Source organism: Marasmius oreades, chromosome 5 (genome assembly GCF_018924745.1).
Source record: "Marasmius oreades isolate 03SP1 chromosome 5, whole genome shotgun sequence".
Lineage (NCBI taxonomy): Eukaryota > Fungi > Basidiomycota > Agaricomycetes > Agaricales > Marasmiaceae > Marasmius > Marasmius oreades.
The window spans coordinates 1,674,351-1,699,186 of record NC_057327.1 but is presented as its reverse complement, the minus strand read 5'-3'; the positions used below and the strand labels follow the sequence as shown (position 1 = coordinate 1,699,186).

General features: G+C 47.9%; 9 protein-coding genes across 10 annotated transcripts; 5 read left to right on the top strand and 4 right to left on the bottom strand.

Annotated features, from left to right (window-relative positions):
• The first annotated feature begins 7 nt into the window (after positions 1 to 7).
• E1B28_008579 (uncharacterized protein) lies at positions 8 to 735 on the top strand. The gene is made up of 5 exons (XM_043153398.1): positions 8 to 262; positions 319 to 356; positions 408 to 489; positions 541 to 605; positions 656 to 735. The coding sequence occupies exons 1-5, from the start codon at positions 40 to 42 to the stop codon at positions 668 to 670; spliced, it is 423 nt and encodes a 140-aa protein (XP_043008682.1). The 5' UTR covers positions 8 to 39; the 3' UTR covers positions 671 to 735.
• Positions 736 to 788: 53 nt separating this feature from the next.
• E1B28_008578 (uncharacterized protein) lies at positions 789 to 2,324 on the bottom strand (the record flags this gene model as incomplete). The annotated part of the gene is made up of 6 exons (XM_043153397.1): positions 789 to 1,075; positions 1,133 to 1,805; positions 1,912 to 2,011; positions 2,065 to 2,127; positions 2,187 to 2,258; positions 2,311 to 2,324. 6 exons carry the CDS (start codon positions 2,322 to 2,324, stop codon positions 789 to 791), a joined length of 1,209 nt encoding a protein of 402 aa, XP_043008681.1.
• A 144-nt stretch (positions 2,325 to 2,468) lies between these two features.
• Positions 2,469 to 3,926, bottom strand: E1B28_008577 (uncharacterized protein; the record flags this gene model as incomplete). The annotated part of the gene is made up of 9 exons (XM_043153396.1): positions 2,469 to 2,621; positions 2,669 to 2,724; positions 2,780 to 2,944; positions 2,997 to 3,075; positions 3,136 to 3,210; positions 3,271 to 3,319; positions 3,367 to 3,437; positions 3,484 to 3,712; positions 3,762 to 3,926. 7 exons carry the CDS (start codon positions 3,924 to 3,926, stop codon positions 2,827 to 2,829), a joined length of 786 nt encoding a protein of 261 aa, XP_043008680.1. The 3' UTR covers positions 2,469 to 2,621; positions 2,669 to 2,724; positions 2,780 to 2,826.
• Positions 3,927 to 3,958: 32 nt separating this feature from the next.
• On the top strand, positions 3,959 to 5,611 carry E1B28_008576 (uncharacterized protein). Its single transcript, XM_043153395.1, has 7 exons — positions 3,959 to 4,279; positions 4,345 to 4,456; positions 4,518 to 4,695; positions 4,752 to 4,821; positions 4,881 to 5,116; positions 5,170 to 5,235; positions 5,288 to 5,611. The coding sequence occupies exons 1-7, from the start codon at positions 4,005 to 4,007 to the stop codon at positions 5,416 to 5,418; spliced, it is 1,068 nt and encodes a 355-aa protein (XP_043008679.1). The 5' UTR covers positions 3,959 to 4,004; the 3' UTR covers positions 5,419 to 5,611.
• Positions 5,612 to 7,225: 1,614 nt separating this feature from the next.
• E1B28_008575 (uncharacterized protein) lies at positions 7,226 to 11,326 on the top strand (the record flags this gene model as incomplete). The annotated part of the gene is made up of 17 exons (XM_043153394.1): positions 7,226 to 7,366; positions 7,434 to 7,890; positions 7,944 to 8,327; positions 8,379 to 8,413; positions 8,470 to 8,838; positions 8,900 to 9,374; positions 9,426 to 9,508; positions 9,569 to 9,592; positions 9,644 to 9,679; positions 9,736 to 9,786; positions 9,843 to 9,907; positions 9,964 to 10,028; positions 10,085 to 10,173; positions 10,230 to 10,297; positions 10,355 to 10,443; positions 10,498 to 10,547; positions 10,605 to 11,326. 17 exons carry the CDS (start codon positions 7,226 to 7,228, stop codon positions 11,127 to 11,129), a joined length of 3,006 nt encoding a protein of 1,001 aa, XP_043008678.1. The 3' UTR covers positions 11,130 to 11,326.
• A 60-nt stretch (positions 11,327 to 11,386) lies between these two features.
• E1B28_008574 (uncharacterized protein) lies at positions 11,387 to 16,448 on the top strand. Its single transcript, XM_043153393.1, has 6 exons — positions 11,387 to 11,774; positions 11,825 to 12,249; positions 12,303 to 13,430; positions 13,492 to 14,975; positions 15,033 to 15,200; positions 15,251 to 16,448. Exons 1-6 carry the CDS (start codon positions 11,601 to 11,603, stop codon positions 16,300 to 16,302), a joined length of 4,431 nt encoding a protein of 1,476 aa, XP_043008677.1. The 5' UTR covers positions 11,387 to 11,600; the 3' UTR covers positions 16,303 to 16,448.
• Positions 16,449 to 16,592: 144 nt separating this feature from the next.
• On the top strand, positions 16,593 to 19,115 carry E1B28_008573 (uncharacterized protein; the record flags this gene model as incomplete). Its single annotated transcript, XM_043153392.1, has 10 exons — positions 16,593 to 16,701; positions 16,763 to 16,844; positions 16,897 to 16,979; positions 17,039 to 17,116; positions 17,177 to 17,551; positions 17,608 to 17,796; positions 17,849 to 18,258; positions 18,320 to 18,398; positions 18,454 to 18,794; positions 18,855 to 19,115. The coding sequence occupies 10 exons, from the start codon at positions 16,593 to 16,595 to the stop codon at positions 18,942 to 18,944; spliced, it is 1,836 nt and encodes a 611-aa protein (XP_043008676.1). The 3' UTR covers positions 18,945 to 19,115.
• E1B28_008572 (uncharacterized protein) lies at positions 19,100 to 22,356 on the bottom strand. Of its 2 annotated transcripts, XM_043153390.1 has the most exons (20): positions 22,307 to 22,356; positions 22,118 to 22,256; positions 22,023 to 22,068; positions 21,938 to 21,968; positions 21,715 to 21,872; positions 21,536 to 21,654; positions 21,464 to 21,475; positions 21,323 to 21,411; positions 21,211 to 21,274; positions 20,948 to 21,152; positions 20,732 to 20,882; positions 20,430 to 20,675; positions 20,229 to 20,369; positions 20,121 to 20,178; positions 20,005 to 20,070; positions 19,845 to 19,957; positions 19,754 to 19,793; positions 19,684 to 19,693; positions 19,387 to 19,635; positions 19,100 to 19,308 (listed from the first exon to the last, which is right to left on the bottom strand). In XM_043153390.1, the coding sequence occupies exons 1-20, from the start codon at positions 22,352 to 22,354 to the stop codon at positions 19,200 to 19,202; spliced, it is 2,094 nt and encodes a 697-aa protein (XP_043008674.1). In that variant the 5' UTR covers positions 22,355 to 22,356; the 3' UTR covers positions 19,100 to 19,199. The 2 variants fall into 2 exon arrangements, with proteins under 2 accessions (XP_043008674.1, XP_043008675.1); XM_043153391.1 differs by having other exon boundaries at positions 19,387 to 19,693.
• E1B28_008571 (uncharacterized protein) lies at positions 22,019 to 24,640 on the bottom strand (the record flags this gene model as incomplete). The annotated part of the gene is made up of 12 exons (XM_043153389.1): positions 22,019 to 22,068; positions 22,118 to 22,256; positions 22,307 to 22,402; positions 22,459 to 22,627; positions 22,689 to 22,959; positions 23,012 to 23,377; positions 23,427 to 23,543; positions 23,595 to 23,697; positions 23,781 to 23,807; positions 23,856 to 24,275; positions 24,323 to 24,365; positions 24,420 to 24,640. The coding sequence occupies 12 exons, from the start codon at positions 24,638 to 24,640 to the stop codon at positions 22,019 to 22,021; spliced, it is 2,022 nt and encodes a 673-aa protein (XP_043008673.1).
• Positions 24,641 to 24,836: the final 196 nt, after the last annotated feature.

The following is a 24,836-nucleotide window of genomic DNA, read 5'->3' as shown; positions in this document are numbered from 1 at the left end:
CGCGGCAAAATCTTGAAGCCCCGGTGACCTCTTTCAAAAATGTACACCGACTTCGCAGATGAGCACACAAATGTTGCACAACCGAAGACGAGTGCTACGGTCACAGTCAGAATCATAAAATCATTTCAATATCGAACTGAAAAGTCCCTTGTTCTCCACAATCTTGATCTGACAACCACGACTGTCAAAAATCTAAAGGGAATCGCAGCTCAAGCCGTACAAACACAATCTGGTTGGAAACCTTATCGCAATGTTCATCTTGGTGCGTTTGAAAATATCTTAATCTCGAGTTCTTTATCTGCTCAACTGGTCCTGTAGACACACTGAAACTTTACTCGCAAGCCCATGGAGCGAAGGCGAGTTATGGTGCTGTTGGGAACTCGGGCATCATTCATTCGAATGGATAGACGACGAACTTGATCATAAATCTTGACAATGATGACTGGATATTGGACGACGACGACAAGACGTTGGCTGATTGCGGTTTTGGTGGGACTGTAGCCATACTCAACCAGCGCATACTAACAGCGCCCCAATCAGAAAACGAAACCGAGGTCAGTTTCTTCAACCGTACTCTTTACGAAGACTTTCGACGCAATCCAGAGGTTTGTCATCGCTCACTTCAATCTTTACAATAACTCAACCGACTTCATAGACCAATTGGGATTAGACTATTATCACTGTATTACTACGAGCAGCTGATCTATAGAATCTGTACACACTAACACCATACTAATGGCAGGAAAAATATGAATGATCATGCGAAAACAGGTGCACTCAAATCTAGACTATTGATTCGCGCAGTGTACACGAGGTTCAGCCTCATCCTCGTCCATCGGATCGTCGCGCATTTCACGTCTTGTGTTGTCGACGTCGTAAAGGTGTACTTCCTCGACCAACACATTGCCATCATGCTGTTCCATAGGCTTACGGGACGGAAGTGCACGCTCGAGGAGAGGTATAGATCCCAGAGGGATGGTGTCGGGGAATGATACGCCTAGTTTGACATACAGATCTCCCGGCTCATGGTGCCGTTGGGATGGCATACCCTGCCCGTGGATGACTTTGAGGTCGCCTGTAAGAATGTCAGAGCGCTACTCCTCCCAGGCAGAACAGACCATTAATAACTCACCATGTTTAATGACTTCGCCTGGGTCCAGTTTGACCATCAAAACCCGCTCATCCAAATGTCGAATCGAAAATTCTCCTCCCGCCAACGCAGTCAGAAGGTCAATTTCTTGCTCAAAAACTAGGTCGTTCTCCTGTCGCTTGAATCTGTCATGCGGTTTTTCCTCAATCACGATGATCACATCGCCCGTCTCTTGACCTGGCGACTGATCAGCCTCTCCTCTGAATGTAATAGTCTGTCCTCCCTTCATTCCCTTGTCGATATGCACCTCCAGTACCTTTTTATCCGATACAACCTTCTTGCCCTTGCACTGATTACACCTATCTTTGGCGTTGATGGTCTCTCCCTGTCCCGAACACTCGTCACAAGTGGTCTGCATCTGCTGAATCATCGGGCCCATCTGCCTGATCGTCATCTTGATGCCACGTCCGTTACATGAGTGACAAGTTTTCACGGCGCCTTCTTTTCCTCCCTTTCCTTTACATTTGCCGCATAGGACGTTGCGGGTCAACGCAAGTTTGGTAGTTTTGCCTTTGTACAAATCCTCGAGGGTGACATTTATGCGGTGCATGAGGTCCTTTGTCCTCCGAGGGCCTTGGCGTGAGGGGCCACCACCACCGAAAAAGCCTCCACCACCAAAGCCTCCACCTCCACCGAAGAGTTGACTGAAGAGGTCCTGTGGAGGGAATGTGCATCAGTAAAGGAAGCAAAGGAAAGTAGAAGGTATGAATCGATCCACAGCAGATGCACAGCAAATTAAAAAAAAAAAACATCATACGTACTTGCGCATCCATGCCGCCCATACCACCTGCTTCGTTTAGTCCCGCCTCTCCTCGCGTATCATATATACTTCGTTTTTCGGCATCCGAGAGAATTTCGTAGCTTCGAGAAGTGATATGTTACCATCCATGGATGGAAGTGGAAAAATTGCGTACGCATGGGTGACTTCCTTGAACAATTCTGGGTCTCCACCTTTGTCTGGATGTAATCGCAAGGCCCTGGATAGAAACTGTCAGTGATCTGCAAGGAACTTGAGGATGCAAGTCAGTGGATTTACTTTTTGCGGTAAGCCTTTTTCAAGTCCGACTCTGACGCGTTTGGCGAGACCTCCAAAAGATCATAAAATTTGCTATCGTTGGTCAGTATTGTGACGTTGTGCTAATGGTGTGAGAGGAACGTACGTTTCTCGAACCATACTGAATACTCGTCACTTTGTGTAGTGGGGTATTGAGGGAAAGAGGGTGGAAGGGAAGAATTGAAACGTGAACGTTAAAAACGTTTTTGCAAGGACCTGTTAGCAGTGCAATTTGGCTGTACTCGCGTCTCCAAGTCCCGATTAGGAAGGCCAAAAGTTCGATCATATTCTACAGCCATCTACGACATTCTATGCCTGACTAAGGAGAGTATACTGTAGAGACATCTGGGTAAACTTCAAACCTCCTCTGTGTTGTCACAGGTATGCCTTTCCGCGTTTCATCGAACGTGGTAGGATCTGGAAAGCTCTGAGATTTCATCCCCACCAACTGTATGAATGCTCACCAATATCTGCATATAATATGTCTTCACCCTCGTGAGCTTCAACCAGTACTTTACCCCTGCAACAGTTGAATATGAATGTCCACTGCGGAACTCACAAAAGCGTGTACTTACATGGGATCTACGACCATTGAATGTCCCCACTGCAATTGAACGCCAGATTAACCGGCAGTCTCTATGCGTTTCAGTAATGGAACGGTCGAACTCACAGCATGGTAGCCAGCGGACATATCCCGTGCAGGACTACACATCGAGAAGAAGACTTGATTATCCACAGCTCTATATAATCAAGTGGTAAGAGAATTGGACGAACGACGTTTACTTTGCTTGCCTCGATCTTTGTAACAGCTCCCAATGAAGGGGACCCGTAGTCATATTGAATGCTCCTGGATAAATGAGGACATGGCAACCTGGATCGGTGTGTACGCTTACTGGGCGATGCGGAACAGAGGAACAAGTTATCAGCATACCTTGTCTGGCAGCGAGCATTGACAATTCTGGAAAACGAACATCGTAGCAGATACCCAGGCCAATACGGGCGAAATCTATTAAAACAAGAATGTCGTGAGTGCTTCGCTACAGAACTCGCAATGAAATACGCCTACCTGTATCGAAGAAGGCGGGAGTCTTGCCTCCGGTCAAAGTCTCGCTTTCCTGCGCGGAGTTATTGGAGTATGATAGTCAGTGGATTAAACAGATACCTTGAACTTGATCTTGCCGGGAATGTCGATATCGAATAGATGGATTTTACGGAAAAGGGCCACAAGTTCACCTAGAGCGATGAGCTGTGCAGTATGCATCTCCCCAATGTAGCTCACCTTTCGGACTATACACCGTACACGTATTGTAGATGTTGTCATCCACAGTGTCCCTTTCAGGTATAGAGCCTCCAATCAACCATATCCCGCTCTCCTTTGCGACACCTGAAAGCATTTTCACGCTTTCGCTTTCACTTGAGCAAACGTCATATGGTTGCCCAGGTGTAAAGCCAATCTTCTCCGCGTAAACAGGAAAATGTACGTGTCCATACGGTGAATTGAAGCATTCCTGGAAAAGGTTATCGAAGGACCTGGCGATAAGCGAAAAGTAATGGTACCGGAAGAACAATGAGGTCAGGTTTCTTGACCAGCGCTGTCGCTGCCTTCAGGACCATTTCGCGTGCATGCTTCAAGTTTGCTGTTTTATCCGAACCAATCCTGCCCAGTTGAATCAACGCAAGGCTAAAGGGCTTCAATCCGGGGTGCTTGAATATGGCCGCCATCTCAGCAAGATGTTCTGACTAAAGGGGCGTGGGCGATTTGACTCTGCTACACAATCTTGAATCAGAACTGCGACCATCATGACGACCTCAACTGCGCCCGCAACGTCTCCAACAGATATACAGGAATCTAGAAATACCGAAGCAACGCCTGAGGATACCCTCAGAACTCCAGCTTCGTCTCTCTCCCCTGCAACACCTGGAAACACTATCACAACTTCGCCCCTGAACACTGACACGACTGCAATGCCGGAACCTTCACCTCGAAACCAAACATCCGACGTTGTTGATGTACCCTCAGACCCCAGAATTGCACCTTTGAAGGCAATGTTTCCAGACTTCGATGACGCAGTACTGTTCGTTCTCCGTCCGTTCTCCATCGCAATTTCAATTCCCATTGAACATCGCGTCTTTTTTGCAGATCTTCTGTCCTTGACTCGGTTGGAGGCGACCAGGACGCGGCCATTGATACTCTATTGGGAATGAGCGATCCCAACTACATGAGTGAGGCGAGACCTCGAGAACCCGTCATTGTGAGTTCTCACGATGTCACTTTCATCTACAAGCGGATGAACACGATTTCGAATCGATTAGTCGCAGACCGAACTTGACGAGCAATTTGCTCGCCAACTGTACATACAAGACGAACAACGTCAGAGAACTAGATGGGAAGCGCAACAGCGGCCACCGCCTGTTCGGCAATCATCTCAACATGCCGGCGAGAAGGATGTGATGACGGAAGTTTCAGAGCAGTTCAAACAGATTACAGAAAGTGCGCCATGGTCATCTACAACACCGCTTCTCTTCTGATGCTCGCGTTCCCTGCAGCTGGAAGGAAAACTTTCGGAAACATCATGTCAAAGGTCAAAGCCAAGATCTCTGAATACGACCAACAAAGGTAGTTTATCTACTTCATGGTCCACAACTTTAACATGACACTGAATGACATTTCTTCAGACAATCCCAAGGTCAACCTTCATCGCAGGCGTATCATGGTCCTGCTGTTGGCGGCGACTCTTATCCACAGCAACCGAATGATCCACAACATCAGCCATATCAGCATCCGCCGCAGTCGCAAGCACAGCAACCAGCGTTCTACGATCCGAACGCGCTGTCCCCCACAAATCATGATCCGAGTGAAAGGATCTCTTCCGCATCTTCGCAGGAGCCAAGGGGTTATGACGCATCGTCGGGTGCGTTGTAGATACATATTCAACCAATTGCAAGTTTAAGAATCTCATTCAAGCAGATCTACCATCTACGGCAACTCCACCTCCACCCTCTACAGGATCAGGAATAGGATTAGACACAGGTAAGATCGCACACTGCCACATGGAGAAAAGTGCTCAAACTTTTTTGAATAGGCAAACTTGGTCTTCTTCCTAAGCGACCTGTATCTCTACTTCCCCAGGCTAATCAAACAAGCAAACCTGCAGATGAAGACGATTTAGAATATGTCGAGAATCCATTCGAGGATAAACCTGCAAAGAAATGATAATGTACCTATGTCTCCTTGTATACACTCGACCTCCCGAGGCTTCAGCTCAGCTCACACACGTACCGAGTCTTATGAAGATCGACTCTAGGTCACACCAACTTGTAAGTAAGCAAGGGCGGCCATGATGTCGAAAGTAAATGGTACATAATCCCGAGCCTCTCTAAACCGCGGGTGCTCGACTCAGTTTGCACGCCACTCCGACTCCATGTACTTGCCACGTCAGCGGCGTTGCAGTTCAATTTGACAATCGTTAATTCTCGTGTATACGTATGCCAACCATTGAATGGGACCGCCCGCCGAGCCCTCCAGCCGCTGCCCCAACGTCGTTCCGCGTTATTGAGGCGGCGCAAACGTTGAATGCGACAATGCGACTAGATCTTGACTAGATCGGTCACGGTACCACTATCTTTGATTTGTATTGCTAGAATTAAGTTCACTGGTGTTTACCTTCTACGTACTGTACCTTCCGACACCCCTGCCAAGCATAACTACAAGAATCGAGAGGACAGGCTGGTAAGGTCGGAAAGGCAAATCTGTCCGAGTCAAATGAGCCGTGAAAGTAACCTTGGACGTTGTAACGGTTGTAGCGGAATCTCAGGTCGTATTTTTTACGCAAATCACAGGTGAGTACGCTACTCCTCTATAGCGGTCGCGGTACCAAGCTTACTACCTCTTTCAATTGTGCTTGAAGTCGTTGTATACAAACTGAACTTTTTCCGAAGCTGTGGCTCTGGGTATCCTGACCGAGGCTTTTTGATGCATTCTGAACAATGTTTTACTCTGGCGATGGGCTCAACAAGCTGCATACAAGCAGGTCTTCCATGCTTCTGACCACTCAACAGAGTGACGAGGAACTCGTCGTAGCTCCCGCTTTGTGAGATCCGGAGATTGAATATTGACCTTTCACTGGTGGGTTACAGTCGGCGGGGTGGTTCCGTGCCTGGGGAGCTGACCGTTTGAACCGCTGTTTTGCAAATGAGAGTGGTGGCCGATGCTTCTTTGGTCCCAATAAGACAGGAGCTGAACACTGAGAATCAATGGCTTTACGAAGAACACACGATCATGATCCTAATCGCACGGAAAGGTCATCATGGGTAAAAACTTCATTCTAGTGCTTTGTTGTCTTGAGGCGATAAGGACGTTTCCGGGGGACCTGCGGAAGAAGTTCAGGATGTGTATGTGGATGAGGATTGGGGGAGTAGTAAGCTGTAAAATGCTGCACTTGCTTGAAACTACTCGTCTCAATCATAATAGGTTCTCCGATATGTTCGTCGTGACACAGACAACGAAAATCGAACAAGAGGAATGGTCCATATGGAATTACCTGGCGTGAGGCTGTTGTCGGGTTGTTGACATTTCGCGCGGTTTCCCGATCATCCACGACAACCTCCGCGGTAAGGGATGAGGGTAGGGGGTACCAAGTTGTCTTGTCGACGCAGGACTTGATAACCACCGATCGGTTACGACGCTTGACCATCGATCTCCGAGTCCCAGTTTTCTTGAGGTAAGCATCGATTGAGTCCTGGCTCGTTTATAAACCCTAGCCACCCGAGGATCAAGATTCAAGTTTGATGTTTGAGCGGGAATGAAGTCAAGACTGAGACCATAGTGTCATATCTTGATTGACTCGGATTGCTCCAAACTTGCTCCGTGCTCGATCGTCGTAAAGCCAAAATGCTATGTGGAACCGTATACGGCCGTTAACAGTTTGCTAGTATATAAAAGTGGGCAAGGCATTGCTAGACCGTCGCCTCCTAGACCTCCGTAATTTCTTCCTCGCCCTCCAACGCTGCAAAGACTCAGGATGCATTCGCATGAACGAGTTCAAGCAGCATCAAAGTCGGAGCTCGAGAAGCCTTGCGAGGAACGAAGCGAGAAAATTTGCGAGGAGCGAATCGAGAAACCTTGCGAGGAGCGAATCGAGTCGTCACTCACGGCCGTGAACGTGAGAAAATCACATTCTTGGTATCTTGACATATCACCAACTGACCTCTTTTGGCTTTTGGACGTAGTCCAACACATCCACCACCCCCTATGTCGTCAACAGCAACAGCAACAGCAACGACAACGACAACAACAAGCCCGTCGTCTGCGATGGTCTACCTGCACGTTCATATGCTGACCGTATACTCAAGGCATTTTTCAGAAAGAGCAGAGTTCTCTTGACTAGACGGTCTATTGCTCGACTTCTTTCAACCTTCATTCTCTCAATTCTCATTGTAATCCGTCCTGTCTCGAAGTACGGAGGAGTTGACACTGCTTTTGTTGCCCTCACTATCAAGGAGCTTGTGTTCTCTCCACAAGAGACACTTGCTCAACAGTTCGAGTTCTTTATTTTGCATCTCATAGGGGGTATGGTGGCAATTGCCCTCTCAATCTTGGCCTTGTTCCTTTCGTCACTCTGTCCACCCGACAGCGCTGGAGCAAGAGCCATCCCTGCCATCTTCTTAGCCCTTACTTCTTTTAGCGGTTCGTCCTTTTGGCTTGTTATTCTTTCGTTTTGACTTATGGCTTGGTCTCAGGTGCCGCTTGGAGAAGTTCTCTTCCCCGACTTACCCTTGCAAGCCGATTTGCTAGTCTTGTTCACATATGGCTCCTTACTACAAATGCAGGTCAACCAGACAACTACTTACTTAGAGCAAGGGATTTTGTTTGGTTGATCTCCATCGCCGCTTTATCGGCATTGGTTGCTTGCTTCCTCGTTTTACGATGGTCCTCTGCGCAACTTGCCCACGATGTAGCGGAATCCTTGCATTCGTTACATCAATCTCTTCAAGCCCATCTAGACCCCACGTCCGATCCTGATGTCGTGACACGCCTTCACCAGAAGTTGCTCAAGCAAACTGTCGCTCTAGGTGCAACTTATCATCAGGCATCGTTTGAGGTACGGATTGGCCGAATTGCAGGTAGGAAATAACCCATTATCTCCTGTTATACGATACACATGAATTACGCAGTGAAAACGATCAAGCCGCTCATAGGGACCGTAGAGGTATGCTCCTCTCATTATACGACATCCCGGTGTTTGCTCAGGAAATATTATCGCAGCATCTTCGGCGTGGAATATCCTGGGGAACAGCTATTCCAAAGTTATATGCTGACCCCAGGCACGGTTTCGATTTTCCTGACCTCGTATTAAACCTTGGCAACGCAATTCTTCACTCGCTTCACGTTGTCCGATTGGTCGTTTTGAAGTGTTACGATGTACCCTGCCCACACAGTGGTCGTCCTGTGAACGTCCCAGATGACGCTCTCTTGGAGGCTCACGACCGACTCACGAATGCACTCAAGCGAGCAGAAGCTGAACTCGATGCGTTCGGCAAGGAATTTGGCATTCCCAACAGTAAAACGTCTGATGGTGGTGGCATGGCCGACCTACCGGCCAGCCTCTGTCTCGTTGCGACATCCCTTTTGCAGGTGAGAATTTTTAACGACCTCCAACGGTTCTCTTCAGAGGTTGCTTACACGGTCTCATCAGATGGCCCACGAATGTATGCACGCGCTGAAACTCGTTCGAAAGATATCAGACCACCACGCCAATTCTAAGCCGAAACTTTGGTATCCCCACTTTACCACGGCATGGCTTGGAGCTGCTCCAAATGCCATTCTGTTGGAAGAACGTGGACCACCACCTGAAGATACCCATAGCCAAAAGCTCCATCTCTCGATTGAGGAAACTAAAGAGGGTTTGTTGGAACGAGACGACCTGCATGACGAGAAAGGGCGCCATTTCTACATTCTCCCTGCTTTGAAGGGCAGAAGACTGTCTTTGACGTGGTTCCGGTCTCTTTTCGCGTATCTCTGGAGGCATCCCCGCACCATGGCGTTCAGGCTCAAGTTATCGAGGACTGTGGATACGATAGGGCATTCAAACCACTTGAAGTATGCATTGAAGAATGCTGTCGGTGTTTCTCTCCTGTCTCTTCCTGCTTTCTTGCCAAGCCATAGCTCAGGTATGCTGTGGAGATTATTTTTAAACGTTCAGGTTAGCTCATTATCTGCAGCACGCCATTGGTGGCAGGACTGGCATGGTCAATGGATGGTTATATCGTTTATCCTGGTCATTGATACCAATCAAGGCTCTACGGTAAGAGATCATCCATTGTTTCGGTGGTTTGAGATTTAGCTTACCGGTTTTTATTTTCAGTGGCGTGTTGGGTATTTGCGATTTGTATGTTTCGATGAATTCAGTAGCCGTACGTTTCTGAATTGAATACTGCAGTCCGGGACGATATTGGGCGCCGTCTACGCTTACATTGTGAGTACAACGATCTTAGTATCATGGCTGGTGCCTAACGGTATCGGATACGACAGACCGTGTTAATTTCTCGCCATAATCCATATGGAATCGTCGCTTTAGTCACAGTCAGCTTCGCAGTTGTTTTTAGTGCTTCTTCCTCCGCTTACCGATGGCCCCACAGTTAGCAGAAATTCCTATGAGCTGGATTGTAACTCAATCAACTTTCCCTTCGATGGGAACTGTGGCGTATGTATTGTTCAGACTTCAATATCTCCTTTCTTATCGCCTTACCTTCTGCTTAGGAACATCACTGGGTTTCCTATCATCTTTACCGGCTACTTTACTCCGAATGCTACCAGTGCAATTGGTAGAGTTGTTTCTGGAAATTTACTGCAAATCATACTCAACGTATGATATTCTCAGGACTAGCTGGGCTTAGTGCTCTCATGATCTTGCTTGGTATAGTCGCAGCCTTGGTTTTGAACAGCGCTGTGTATCCACGCATGTGTAGGGTGAGTCGTCGTTGCATTTCAATGGAGTCACTTGTGGATTTTACCTCGCACTCCAGGTCATGTTCTTGCAAAACGCGTGCCAGGCTGTCGGTTTTCTTACCCAGCTCTACACTAGTATTAGTCGGTGAGTTGCTGGTCTATTCTTCCCTCCTAACCTCGTTAACTGAGTTGTCATTCATAGGGACCTGTTCCAGCATACGGGCCATTCGGACATGATTGAGCGGAAGAGGCGACTCGGAGTTGAATGGAATATCAGACAAACGCTTCACCGTCGGTATACCGATCCTGAGCAACGACAGTTAAGGACTCACTTTTTCTATACAGGAATGTCCATCCTGGCTGCCACGATGAACGATGAACTTAGCTTGGCCCCCGTAAGTCTGTATGTCTTGCCATTGCGGTACACGTGTTCGCTCATTGTGACCACTTAGAAACCCATGCGACGTTACCGGGAAGTCATGGCCACTCTTCATCGGCTGTTGGACTATTTAATCGGTTTGCGGACAGTTCGAGAACACATACCTCGTAAGCAAACCGTCACAGCGGTAGCCTGTGAGCGACGTGAAGTCGTTTCTTGCGTCTGTGTCTCTCTTTTCGCCTGTGAACAGGTGTTTTCGGCGAGACAGCCACTCCCACAATTCCTTCCCTCGTCAAGACAGGCATTGATGAGATTGCATGACCGAGTTAGCCCACGTATCAAGAACATCAGAGGGGAACACCGCCATCGTCCTGGCTTGGCTGTGGTTTATACATTGGCCGAAGCAAGTTTGAGCGCGGATGTTGTGGCTACAGTTGAAGAGTTGCTGGATCTGTGCCGACAGTTATTTGGGACTACTTCGTGGTTGGATGAACACCCGGGATTGGATTTGACCACGATGATCAGTGCACATGAGGAGGTTGGTACACTGTTGACGGAGAAAGCCAGGGAACACCAAAAGGCACACGAACGCCATTGAGATAGGTCACTCCATGGCTAAGGCCCCGGATGAAAGAGCCGTAAAGGAACGAAAAATACGATAAGAATACATGGCCATCACATCTTTACTTGCAAAATTGCCATATATACCACCAGACTACTGCGCACATAGATGTACTGTTACTTGTACTAATTTATTGTACTATTAGGAGGATTGAGCGTAATGCTAATACTTTGTACTCGTGACCACTTACATATGATCTTGGATCTTGATAACAACATATTTAGTCGAGTGAATGGTAGTTTCTTCTTCAGCTGAGCGATTCCGCAGTCGTTTACCCCGCCGTGAAGAAGCCGCAGTCCTGCGCAAGTGGTCAGGTACTGAGTTTAAGCGCTTGCAAAGAACACACAACTGAACCATGGCGTAGCATTATAAGAAGCGCACCGAGGTGTGTGTTTGATCTGTCGCCAATACTTCATTACCTGCTTTCAGTTCTATCAGTAGATCGCTATGGGTGATTCTCTAGCAAGTACGACTTCTGCTCGGGTCACTCGCGGTTATCAGCGAGAAATGCTAGACGAAAGTCTAAGAAGGAATATCATAATTGCGATGGATACTGGATCTGGTAAGACTCATATTGCCGTTTTACGTTTAAAGATCGAGGCGGAAAGAGAATCACGAAAAGTACGTATAGCGTTCTTTACAATACAAAGCATTTCATTATTTAACTTCAGATTTCCTGGTTCTTTGCACCAACCGTCTCTTTATGCGAACAACAATATATGGTCATCGACCAGGCACTCCCCGTTCCCATCGGTCTCATTACTGGCTCCAAAAACCCAGACCAATGGAAGGACACGCACCTGTGGCGAACCGTGATGGAAAAATACCGCGTGGTTGTATCGACGCCGCAGGTGCTTTTGGATGCGCTACGCCACGGATACATCGTTATGGGCCGGGATATCAGTCTTCTCGTTTTTGACGAAGCTCATCATGCCGTCGAAGGAGATCCTTACAATCGCATCATGCAGGAATTTTACAGACCCCTTCCTCCTCGAACAAGAACAGCGGGAGTACCATTTCCAGCTCTTGTTCGGCCTATGATCATGGGCTTGACCGCCAGTCCGATATATGGAGGCAATGTCGATCGTTCTTTCAAGTACGGTCAGTCAAGGCTCACCAGCTACGCAATTCTGACATCTTCACACCTAGCGTGATCGAGCAAAACCTAGACAGTGTTATTGCGTCTCCTCTAATGCATCGTGAAGAGCTGGCTCAATATGTACATCGGCCAGTCTTCAAGCACATACTCTATCGTCCGTCAAAGGGTTCGAAAATCTCGACAAACCTCGCAGCTTTGGAATACGCTATAGAAAACCTCGACATTGAGGACGATCCGTACGTAAAATCCCTCCGACGCGGCCTTGCATCAGCAGCTCCGGGGAGTGCAGAGTATAGAAGAATCGACGGGAAACTCTCTAAGGTCGTATCGAAGGAAGATACGTTCACCCATAAAGGTCTCCGAGACTGTAAACGGACTGCTGAAACCATTCTCGAGGATGTTGGATACTGGGCTGCAGAATGGTTCGTTTGGGAAGTGCTCTGTAACGCCAAAGAAGCCGCTGGCCCGCTTCGGCATATGATGAAAACCTGGAAAGTTGAAGAGAAAGTATACCTCCTAGAGATCATCAACAGTATTCCCCTCACCCCTCCCTCGTATGCGCCGGAAGACGTGGAAAACGGCCTCTCAGACAAAGCCATAGCACTCATTGAATGCCTTTTAGCAGAGAAGGACGAGGCAGAGAGATGCAATGCGGTATTCAGTGGCTTAGTCTTTGTTCAACGTCGTGATGTAGTATTGGCGCTGAAAGAGGTCCTCAGCAACCATCCTGTCATCGCAAGTAGTTTTCGACTCGGCTCTCTTCTCGGGACGTCGGATAGTGGACATCGTCATTCAATGATGGACATCACCCGTCGGATGGCGAAGGAATCACCCAGTGAGGTCTTAGGAGAATTTCGGATCGGAGAGAAAAATCTGATTGTATCTACATCCGTTGCGGAGGAAGGTATCGACATCCAGGCCTGCGGTTGCGTTATCAGATGGGATTTACCTCCCAATATGGCGTCGTGGGCACAGAGTCGTGGACGAGCCAGAAAGGAAAGGAGCACTTTCGTCTTGATGTTCGAGGAAGGTAGCAACGTTAAGCAAGATGTAGCAAAATGGGAGAACCTGGAACGAGAAATGGTTGCGAGATACACTGATTCTATGAGGCAAGCGTTGCATTTGGTAGATGGCTATCCTGACGAAGACGATCTAAAGTTCGAGGTTCCTCAAACTGGGTGAGCCCTTTTTATTTCCACTTTGCACGTGAACACTAAATCTCCTTTTAAAACTATGAAGAGCTCTTTTGACGCTGCAGTCAGCCATTCCTCATCTCTCACATTTCTGTGCTGTCCTCCTTTCCCGAAATTTTGGAGAATACCAGCCCATCTACGACATCGATCCACCAGAACATCCACTTGGGTGGCACACCTTCCATCCTCAGTCCCAGAACGTGCCCCTCTATCAGGGGCCTTGGACCTCAACTGTGACGCTTCCCCGAGTTCTTCCACCGGAATTACGCGTGTTCGCAACTGATAGAGCGTATGCAAACAAGGTTTCTGCTCACCAACATGCAGCTTTCGCTGCTTATCGCTGTCTCTATGAACACGGATTTCTCAATGACCACCTCTTGCCGTTATTTGTCGACGATGATGAGGTCAAAGACCTCAAGCAAGATGTAGAGAAACGCCTGGCTTTGGTTGACGTTCAGAAGCAAATCAACCCGTGGGTCTCCCCCAGTGAGAGTGGAGTGTGGTATAGGTCGAAGCTTATGATTGGAGATCTACCGCCCTTGTATATCTTCACACAGGTCGATCCCGCTCCTTGGACAGAGCGGAATGGCCCGATCCTTCACGTGCCGAACGACAATCAGCTCAGGGTGCAACTCGATCGAATCGATACTGTAGGGATTGACGACGAGTGCATCATGAAAGCCCGAGATTACACCAGGATGATATTCTGGAGCCTACACGGTGTTCGCATGCGTTGGGATCAACTGGATTTCTGTTACCTTCTTCTTCCTGTAGACAATTCCGAAGGGCATTGGCATGAGCGCAGATCATGGGCTCAATCGGTTGATCCTGTTCCTTCCGATAAAGAGGCGTTCCATGCCAACGCACTTTTAATGGGCGAGCGCTACGACTTTTCGGCAGACCTGACCGTGATCAAGAGAGGTGCTGCTTCTTCCAAAGTCTATCGCTTTGTTCGATGGAGATGGGACTCGGAGCCTTTAACTACAGAGGAACGGGAAAGTCTGCACAATATGTATCGCAATCCCGATCTGGAAATATCCTTTCCCCTCTTAGTTGTAGAATCATTCCCCTCCAGATCCAATTTCCTTGTTCCTCTACCTCTGGCTACGACTCCTACAGCACGTCCAAAACAGATTCTCCTCATCCCTGCATTATCATCCGTCATATTGCTCTCTCCTACAGATATTCAATATGCCTTTCTTCTTCCTTCTGTCCTCCGCGCACTTTACATGACGTTCACCGTAACATCGTTCCGCCGTTCGATCCTCTCCAGTACGCCGCTTTTTGAGATATCAGAAGAGCTTTTGACAGTAGCCTTGACGGCTCCGGTATCTCAAGAGCGAAAGAATTATCAACGTCTCGAGACTTTGGGGGATGCGATTCTTAAATACGCAGTAGCTGTGCAGACCTTTGACGAATATCCATTGTGGCCTGAGGGGTATCTTACAAAAAAGAAGGATCATGCCGTTAATAATGCTAGGCTAGCGAAGGAGAGCATGAACAGGGACACATTCAAATGGATTATACGGGGTAAGCTGTTCTTTTTTGATCTGCATAATTGATTCCATTCATCTTACTCGCCATTAGACCGTATGTTAGCAAAGAAATGGAAACCGGCGTACATTTCTCCTTCGTCCTCTCCTCCGCCTGTCACTCCTGGTCCTGTTGTGCCTTCATTCGCTGAATCCGCTGGGCCAGGAGCAAAGAAGATCAGGAAAAAATCGAAGAAAAATCCCCATGAAATGTCCACGAAAGGTTCGAGGTTTTTTTCCCGCCATGTCTTGTGACCTGAAATCCAGATGTAGTACTGGCGGATGTTGTCGAAGCCCTTATTGGTGCAGCATACGACCATGGCGGTATCGATATGGCCTATGAAGCTATGAGATTCTTCGACCTTGGCTTGAACTGGAAACCTCTCTATGTCCGGGTCACTAATAGCCTTCGTCGAGTTGATGAGAACGAATTACGTGACGTTCAGATTCCGGAGCAAGTGATACATGTAGAAAAAATAATCGGGTACACCTTCGCGCGCAAGATGTTACTTGTGGAAGCCCTTACTCATTCGAGCCATCAACAAGACTTGGGTACCATTTCCTATGAACGAATGGAATTCCTAGGTGACGCCGTGCTTGATATGATCGTCAATGATTACCTGTACTATGCACCAGGGAAGGAATACAGTCCTGGTCATGTTTATCTTCGGAAGGTGGCCGTCGTCAATGCGCATATCTTGGCTTTCGTCTGCCTGAACGCCTCACTGGAACTCAGTATGCACATGCCCGAACCGGACGAAGACGGGATCATATCTTTGAAAGACGAGAGCAAGACTGTCCATCTATGGCAGTGTTTGCTCCATTCCAGTACTCAAATCCACAATGAACAAATGACTACACAGGCTCGATTCCGCAAGCGTGGCGAGGAGATCGCGACAGCCCTCAGATCAGGTATGATCTTCCCATGGGCCGCTCTGACACGACTTCAAGCTCCAAAATTTTTTGCGGATATGATTGAAAGCATTTTCGGTGCCGTCTACCTTGACTCAGGAGGAGATTTAGATGCTGTCCGAGGGGTAATGTGGAAATTGGGTCTTATGCAGGTTCTCAAGCGCATCGTTGATGAGGGTGTTGATACTCTCCACCCAGTCTCACGATTGTCGATGTGGGCTGCAAAGGAGCATAAAAAGATCAAATACGAATACGTCCGAGAGAGTGGTCACATCACTTGCAATGTTTTGATTGACGACGTAATCCTCGATGGCGCGAGCGAACGTGATATCTACCACGGCAAAGCTAGTCAAGAAGAGGTGCGATTGGCTGCTGCGGAAGCGGCTATTCAGAAATTCCGTCTTCGGGCATGAACTTCTCATAACCGAGGGGGTTTTTCCATGGGAGCGACGGGAATAAGTCACTCCAGATTCTCAATTCAATCGAGTACAACATACAACCTTCGTCGACCATCTGTATTATTTTTGGAGCTTTAATGCAATATCTCACTGGTGACTGGTCATGGGTATACATGGGTGGTAAATTGTTAACTATGTCTGGGCTGCGGCCTCTTCCCTTCTTCGTGTCGTGGAGAACGGAAGGCCGAGGACCCATGACTACTTATTAATGTTCACAACAATGGCCTAGAGGGTTTTCGACTTTCATGATTCCCTCACCAATAACCCTCATCCTCTTTGCATCATCATGTCTAGGGGCTATGTTCACACATTCAGGCGATCTCCCGAAGAGGGAGTATGACTTCGTCGTCGTCGGTGGCACGTCACACGATCCGCGCCGTCTACTTGTGCTGATGATCATGATTGAATCTTGTAGCTGGTGCGGCAGGAGCAGTGATTGCCAGTCGTCTCACGGAAAATTCTAGAATTTCTGTCCTTCTCCTTGAGGCGGGTGGATCGTAAGTAGTGATATTACGTTCATGGTGTGGTTTCAATATGACATATTTACAGTAACGAGAACGTCCTTGACTCCATGGTACCTGCTTTCGCGGGCCTGATGGCACCGGGAACGATTTGGGACTGGAACTTCACATGTAAGAGGATTGAAACTTTAATCTATCACGTTAGAAATTCCTGATTGTAGAGGTTACAGCTACACCTCAGACTGCAATAAACAATCGGAGTGTTGCCGCCGCTCGTGGCTTTATGCTCGGTGGAAGCACATCCATTAGTCAATAGTCTTTTATTTCAACCGCACACTGTAACCACTGATTGACCAGTTTTGGCTTAGACTTCATGGTGTACACACGGGGCAGTGCCGAAGACTTTGATCGATATGCCGAAATCACCGGCGACAAGGGTTGGTCTTGGGACCGCCTTCAGCCGTATATTCGGAAGGTTCGTACGGCTTCGGCCGGCGCGCGACTTGCACTGAACTTTAGTTCTGTTCCTCAGAATGAACGTTTTCTCTCGCCGCCTCGCGACCAGCATATCGAACCAGCACCTCAGTTCAATCCTCGAGTGCATAGCTTCAATGGCATCAACACCGTCTCATTAGAGGGCTTCCCCAAAGATATCAACGGAAGGGTGATTCAGACCGTTCGCGACTTCCATTCGGATTTTCCTTTCAATCTGGATATGAATTCAGGAAACCACCTTGGCGTTGGTGCGTACTGGCGGCATACATGGGTATTTTATTATTGATGCACTCCTACTACGCAGGCTGGGTACAAGCTACCGTCAACAAGGGAGTTAGAAGCAGTTCTGCAATTTCCTACCTGGCTCCGAGCATCATGAAACGATCAAATTTACATGTTTTACTGAATGCCCGAGTTACCCGAGCAAACGGAAAACCTAGCAAGGGGGGGAAACTGACTTTTAATTCGGTGCAATACACGGAAAATGGCGGAAGTGAGTGTGCGTTTGGGTCCACCCAAGCTCTAACGAATCAACCATCCTGCAGAGACTTCACAAACTGTTTCTGCTAATAAGGAGATCATTCTCTGTGCAGGAGCAATGATGACGCCCCATATACTCCTACACTCTGGAATTGGCGATTCCCCAACCCTCAAAGCACTGGGCATCCCACCTGTCCACCATCTACCATCTGTCGGTCAAAATTTTTCGGATCAGCCCTCCCTTCGAAATCAGTGGCTAGTCAACTCAACAGATACCCAAGAAACGATTGCTCAAAATGCCACATTCACCACTGAGCAATTGGACAGGTGGCGGAGGACAAAAACAGGTCCTCTTGTCGATCCACCCAACTCCTTTTTAGGATGGCTTCGGCTTCCAGACAAAGCGGCCATCTTTCAACGGTTTCGAGATCCTACTCCTGGTCCCCGCACTGCTCATTTTGAATTCATAATTGCTGTAAGTATCGTGACTCGAGAGGAAACTGATTTTAATTGGTGCCAACTTGAATACGCCACAGAACGGCTTGCTCTCGCGTTCCACACCAGCGACAGGGAATTTCTTGCGCTTTGGTACAGCGGTCGTACAGCCAATTTCAAGTATGTCTCTGTCTTTTGTGATCCTCGTCGTCTCTTTTTTGACCAGAATGCACAGGGGGCTCGGTCAGCATAAAGTCCACGAACCCTCTCGACCCTCCGGTTATCGACTACAGGTTGCTCACCTCCGAGTATGACGTGGTCGTTCTCAGGGAAGCGTTCCGACGGTCGAACCAGTTTCTTTCACACCCGGTTTGGAAGGACTATCTTCTCAAACCCCCGACAAATGCAACTACTGACGAGGAAATTGACCTCTATATTAGAGCAAACGCTGGGCCAATGAATCACCCTGTTGGGTCTTGCTCGATGAGCTCAAGGAGTGCAAAGTACGGTGTTGTTGATCCTGATTTGAAGGTTAAGGGAGTGGATGGACTCCGAATAGTGGATGCTTCTATATTCGTGAGTACACGATTCACTTGTGCATCCCATCCACTCAATGGGTGACTGTCGTGTTGACAGCCTGTGACACCAACTGCTCATACGCAAGCACCGGTATATATCATTGCCGAAAGGGCTGCAGACCTGATCAAGGCGACATGGTGGCACTGATTTTCGATTCCCTCGCCACCTGTCCGGTCCTTGTGGATATCGTGCTACAGCATATAGGTGTTAACTTCAACTTCCGATTTCTTTCTTCCCCAACGGGCACCGTTGGGATACAGTAAAACAGGATGTAGGCGACGTAACTGTAACCTTCGATTGGGGTTTGATCGAGCCAATTATACAGTATAAGATGTTCAATGGTCAAGTTAAGATACAGTCAGGTTCCAACTGCTGCCGATCGTGTCGTAAATCTAAGGAAACTCATTGGATTTGGAATAGTCGCCGATCCTCCTCTGCACGACGTTGGTGAAGCTCTATTACATGTTTGAGTCGGCTCACCGGCCCTCGTAAGACACGGGTAGACGGGAGTCTAAGCATGAGAGTTCAAAAGATTAGTGAAATCTCGTCTAACGAAAACAAAACAAATATGACAACTAGTATGGCTTACCGAGGAGGTGGGAATCCCGTTTCGTCCAGACATCTATCCATCAGGTCTTTGAGCGACCCTCCTCTGTTGAACAGTTCCCTGGACCGTTCTGCCTGGGCAGGGGCCATCGAGGAACGCAGTTTGATTGTGGCATTCTTATCTACTTCTCCCGAGGGTCGCAGAACGACACCATAACGACTCGTGTCTTTGACCAATCCCTGGCGGACTTCTAAAGCGACCACTTCGGGGCTTCTCTCTAATGGGTTTCCCCTAGTAATAGAAGGGTCAGGTATGGACTCTCCGTCACGAGCTACTTACCATCCTCCACCTGTAGGATAGTCAGAATCATCTCCTGCACGTTCACAATCTCTAATAAACCTGTACTCACCGCCCCAGGTCACCCATTCAAGGGAGTCACCAGCAGCAACCTTCCCAGCTATTCAGTATCGGAAGCGACGGTTCTAATTCCAGATACCGACCTCCACAAAATCCTCTTTAGACTTGAGCGGTTGTCTGACCGGTTCGGCTCCGTTCACTGACGCCATTATCAAGGTCTTCCGAGACCCCTGACCGTAACCGCCACCCAATACACCTGGGAGACATCATTATGATAGTAGAGAACTGATGGAATGGACATACCCCAAGGTTTTGTTAACCATCGATCATCGTGGATGGAAATATTTCCAGGTTCAAGGAAGTGATATACTAAAGGAAAGCGACTGAGCACACGATCGACGCGACAGATTAACACCGACTAATCCTGATTGCATTGCCTCCTCGATAGAATCCCTCACCGCCTGAATCTGGAACAGTCTGCAAAGGTGAATCGGAATTTCCGTATCGAAAGGTTAGAGAGATCTAACCTCGTATCGATCGATTCTCAGAGGCAAATAGCTTTCTAAAAATTCATTCGGCACTGCCATCATTGAGGGCCAGAGACTATGCCCGTCTGGTCCGTCGCCGTGCGGTCGTGCAGGTACTCCGCCGAATCCAATTTGATAGAGCTTCGGGAGGTAGAATCAGCATGTGGAATCTGATCAAAGTTAGTCAACGGCTTAAACTACCTGATACCACTCCCCTTCCTTCGTCCATCCACTGTAGAAGAAATGCGGAGAGTCACTGAAGCCAGCAGCGCTCAAGAACTCGGGCTGTCGTTGACCAAATAATGCGGATATCACGTCGAATAGTCGACTCAGGGCATGAGTTCTACAAGACAATGCAGCTGGGCGGATAGGATTGAGAATGGTTCCCTCGGGAATCTTGATATCAATCAAGTCAAAGGCTCCGTCGTTCACAACAGTCACAGGGTCCTGGCACAGTGTTTTAAGGAAATGAAAACTGTTGAAGTGAAATATGTAACACGTACAAAGACGGTCAATAAGTAAAACACGAGGAACATCTTCAACATTTCATGCGAGAGCGCGAAGTTGATGGACTTTTCGGACTGTGGGTCTGTACCATCAAAGTCAAGAACAACGATCGTGCTACCTTCACTATTGACTTGTTTCTCCATTCTGCTGTGGTAGGGAATCATGGATCATTAATCATGGTTCGGAAGACGTCACAAAGGACCATGACCTACCATGCAATCTTCCAAGGCCCGATTCCATGACCGTCATCATCGATGAAATCTTCGAAATCGATAGGCTCATCGGGGATTGCAGTCTTCATGAGTTTCCCAACTGCAGTCCTGTTGCGCGTCAGGAGAGTGTCCAAAGCATCTTCGTAACGATCTATTCCAAAACGTTCGATCAGCTCTAGTATCCGTTTGCTCGCAATCTTTGTGGCTAAATAGGATCATCTTCAGTTGAATACCTTTACACGTTTTATAGTATGTATATATACCGGCGACGAGGGCATGCAAGTCGTTTCGGGCAAATTCGGGCTTTCGACTGTTCCTCTCTACTATCTTTCAACCTGATGAGAGAGGACAATATTGCAACCAAACGTGTCTCACCTTGAATACTGCCGTGTTTGGAACACCGCGTGAATAAAGCTTACAAACGGGTATCTGGATACCCTCTTCGAAGATGCTTGTTGCACAATCTAAAATTGATTAGGAACCCATCCTTGGATTGAAAGTGGCTTGGTTGCATACTAGGCATACTTCCTAAAGACGGGTATAAGTATTGGACGATGTATAATTCGGATGGTATATTGTGAAACGTGCCAGGAACTACGGAACCTATGTCCGTAAAATGACCAAGATTAGCAGTCCAACCAGCGATCTTCCCCTCATGATGAACCGGGTTGATCACCAAGAAGTCGTTAAGATGCGAGATCGAGTTGCTTGTGAAATAATACCGATGTTAGTAATAACATCACAGTTCAACTAAGGAAAATTCGTACCTGACAGAATAAGGATCATTGGTAACGAACACGTCGCCTTCTTCAATCGTGTCGTCCCAGGAGGATAGGAATCCGGGAATAAAACTACCAAATTGTCCGCACACCATTTTCCCTGAATGTTTACCCTCCCCAGCTGCTAGCATTGGGAAATAGTCAAGCTGTTAGGAATGGGTTAGAAGTTGTCACAACCATGTACATGTACATCCGTTGGAGAAATGCCGACCTGTTCACGCATAGCGGGCGACATCGCTACTGTGAACAAGGATTAAATGAACAGCAGAAAATCCAGCTGATTCAGTATCACTTATCTTTGAATTAGTACGTCCATCTCCATTCTCGCATTTTGCAAACTACCTATGGCACACTGAGAAATTCTCTCTGAACACGTCGATAATTAGCTCACCCTCGACTAACTGAACAATGATAGGATCGGCAGTTTTCTCGGATGGAGAAGACCAATCATTATGAGCCCAAATTAGAACATTACCAATTTCATCAATCTCCGCTCGATGGGTAGGCGTTATTAGGGTGTTGCTGTCAACCTAAACCGAGAGCTTCAGCTTTCGCTTTGAGATGATGGGAATAGACAAACCTCGGTAATGATGCAAGGACCCGGCAGCTGATTGCCAGCTCGAAGCATATATCTTTCGTATATCGGGACATTCGAGAATTTCTGGCCGGAATAAAACTAGTGTGATAATCAATGAATGATCTGCCTCAAAAAGCGGGATCCAGCAGACAAACAATTTCGGTAGTATCCAGAACAGCTTCGGATGATGGGGTACCGGATCCAGCGGAGAGTTTGGCTGTAGCGGTGGATCCCGCAATTTCCTCCGCAACAGCACGAAGGTTGACAATTTCAATATCAAGGTTTAACGAGAACGTGAACATTTTTCGATGCAAGGAATCAAACCTAATCGAGCGCAAAGTGAGTGGAGACCCCCTTGAGATGAAAGGTTCTAAATTTCACTTACCGCTCGTTCAGGATACTACATCCACTGTTCAAGTCTTTCGCAGTGAACGGAATGGGTAGACTTGTAGCTTGACCCTTGTACCGAAGATCAGCTTCCCATTGATGAGATATCGACTTGACACCCTGTCTCAGGAGTATATCGGACGCCTGACTTTCAAGGTGGCTGGCCATTTCAATGAGATCTTTTACGGGCATATCGACCAATTTCTGGAGTACACTGCGGGAGACTTCGTGACGCAGAGTAGTATGAGCGTCTCCAAACGCGCATAAAACTTGCATGGGGTCAATATCATGGACATAAAAGGTAGTAAGATAAAATCATACCTCCAGGAGAAGGTGGTACAATGGCTGGATAAGAAGTTCCACAGAGATCTGACAACTGACATACCACCAGAGGGCCCGCGCCTCCGAAAGCGACGAGATGAAAGTCTCGAGGATCTTTTCCTTTCTCCACACTGACGCTCCTCAGACTTCCATACATCTTCTCTACGGCAATCTTGATTATGCCCTCAGCGGCGGCGTGTAAGGTTAGCCCCGTTGGCTTCGCGATGTCATTCTCGATGGCATCCCTGGCAGAGGAGATATCCAACGAAAAGGTTCCCCCAAGAAGTGCTGAAGGGAGGTACCCTAACACCGCAAGAGCATCTGTTACCGTGGGCGATTTCCCTCCTTTGGAGTAACAGACGGGACCTAAACGAAGTGAGATGAAGGTGTATCTCTGGAGGTTGAGCGCGCTCACCAGGATTAGCGCCGGCACTTTCCGGACCGACTCTCAAGGCACCGGTAATTTCTGCAATTGTGGCGATCGAACCACCCCCTGCACCCACAGTGCGTACATCGATAGAAGGCACCCGTACTGTATTTGATAAATGAAGACAAAGGATGAAATTACGGCTCAGTCACCTACTGGTTAGATCTCCGGTAATACTTTCACGTCGCAATTCGGGCACCCCATTCTCAACCAAACACACGTCGGTGCTTGTGCCACCCATATCGAATGTTAAGAGATTCTAGAAATAAATTTGGACAAGATATAAGATGGACAACGAGCCTGACAAACCTTGTAACAAGTTTGCTTTGCTACATGGCTTACCACTCCGGCAACACCGCCAGCAGGACCCTTACAACTGTTTAAGCGAGGAGATGAACATGTCGTGCGGTTACTCACCGAGTACAACAAATTAGCGCAATGTTCTCTTGCAACGTAAAGGCCGGCAAGACCACCATCACTTCTCAACACCCGCAACTCGGTATCTCCAAGCTGTTGCTGGAGATTCTCGAGATATCCCACAACGACGGGCTTGATATACGCGTTTGTGACAGTCGTAACGGTACGCTCGTATTCCATCATCTCTGGATGGACCTGATGACTTAGAGAGAGTGGAATTCCAGGAAGTTCGGATTTTAACAGGGATGCTACCTCCTGTTCGTGAACCGGATTGGAAAATGAATTGATCAAGGAGACACAAATAGACTGGGGTGGGGTTGATAGCTCCTTGAGCTTTCGCAAGCGAGAACGCAATTCCTCGATGTCCAGGGGACGAATTACATCTCCACTACTCGAAATCCGACCCGGTACCTCGATGGTCTACAAGAATTGAGCGGAAAATGGGTTAAGATCAAGGAGGTTCTTACCAGCTCTAGCGGGGCAAGGGGAGTTGGCTTGGGCCACACTATCCTGTCCAAGGAGTAAGTACAGGGATTGCAGAAGGCAAGGAAAATCGGAGCTGACCATCCCGCTAGTCCGCCAGGGATGTGACTGCGTCTGACTTGTAGAATATCCTTATAGCCTTCCGTAACGAGGAGGGCGACAGTCGCGCCTTTTCCTTCCAAGATTGCATTGGTAGCAACAGTAGTACCATGGTTTATGAATGAAACATGTATTGACTCCTTGACCGGAAGCCGGGACCTGTGAATAAGGCTTGTAAGGTAGACTTTGACAACGGCGAACATGAACCTCGCACATGATCTGGGAAATTGCATTGAGAACCCCTTCACTTTGGTCATTCGGGGTACTAGGAACCTGTTGGAATGTCAGATGAATGACAGAGGGGGTCTAGTGGGTCGCGCCTTCGCTCTTGTAATCGATCCGGTTTCGTTATTGTACAAAACGGCGTCTGTGAAGGTCCCACCGACGTCGACACCTAAT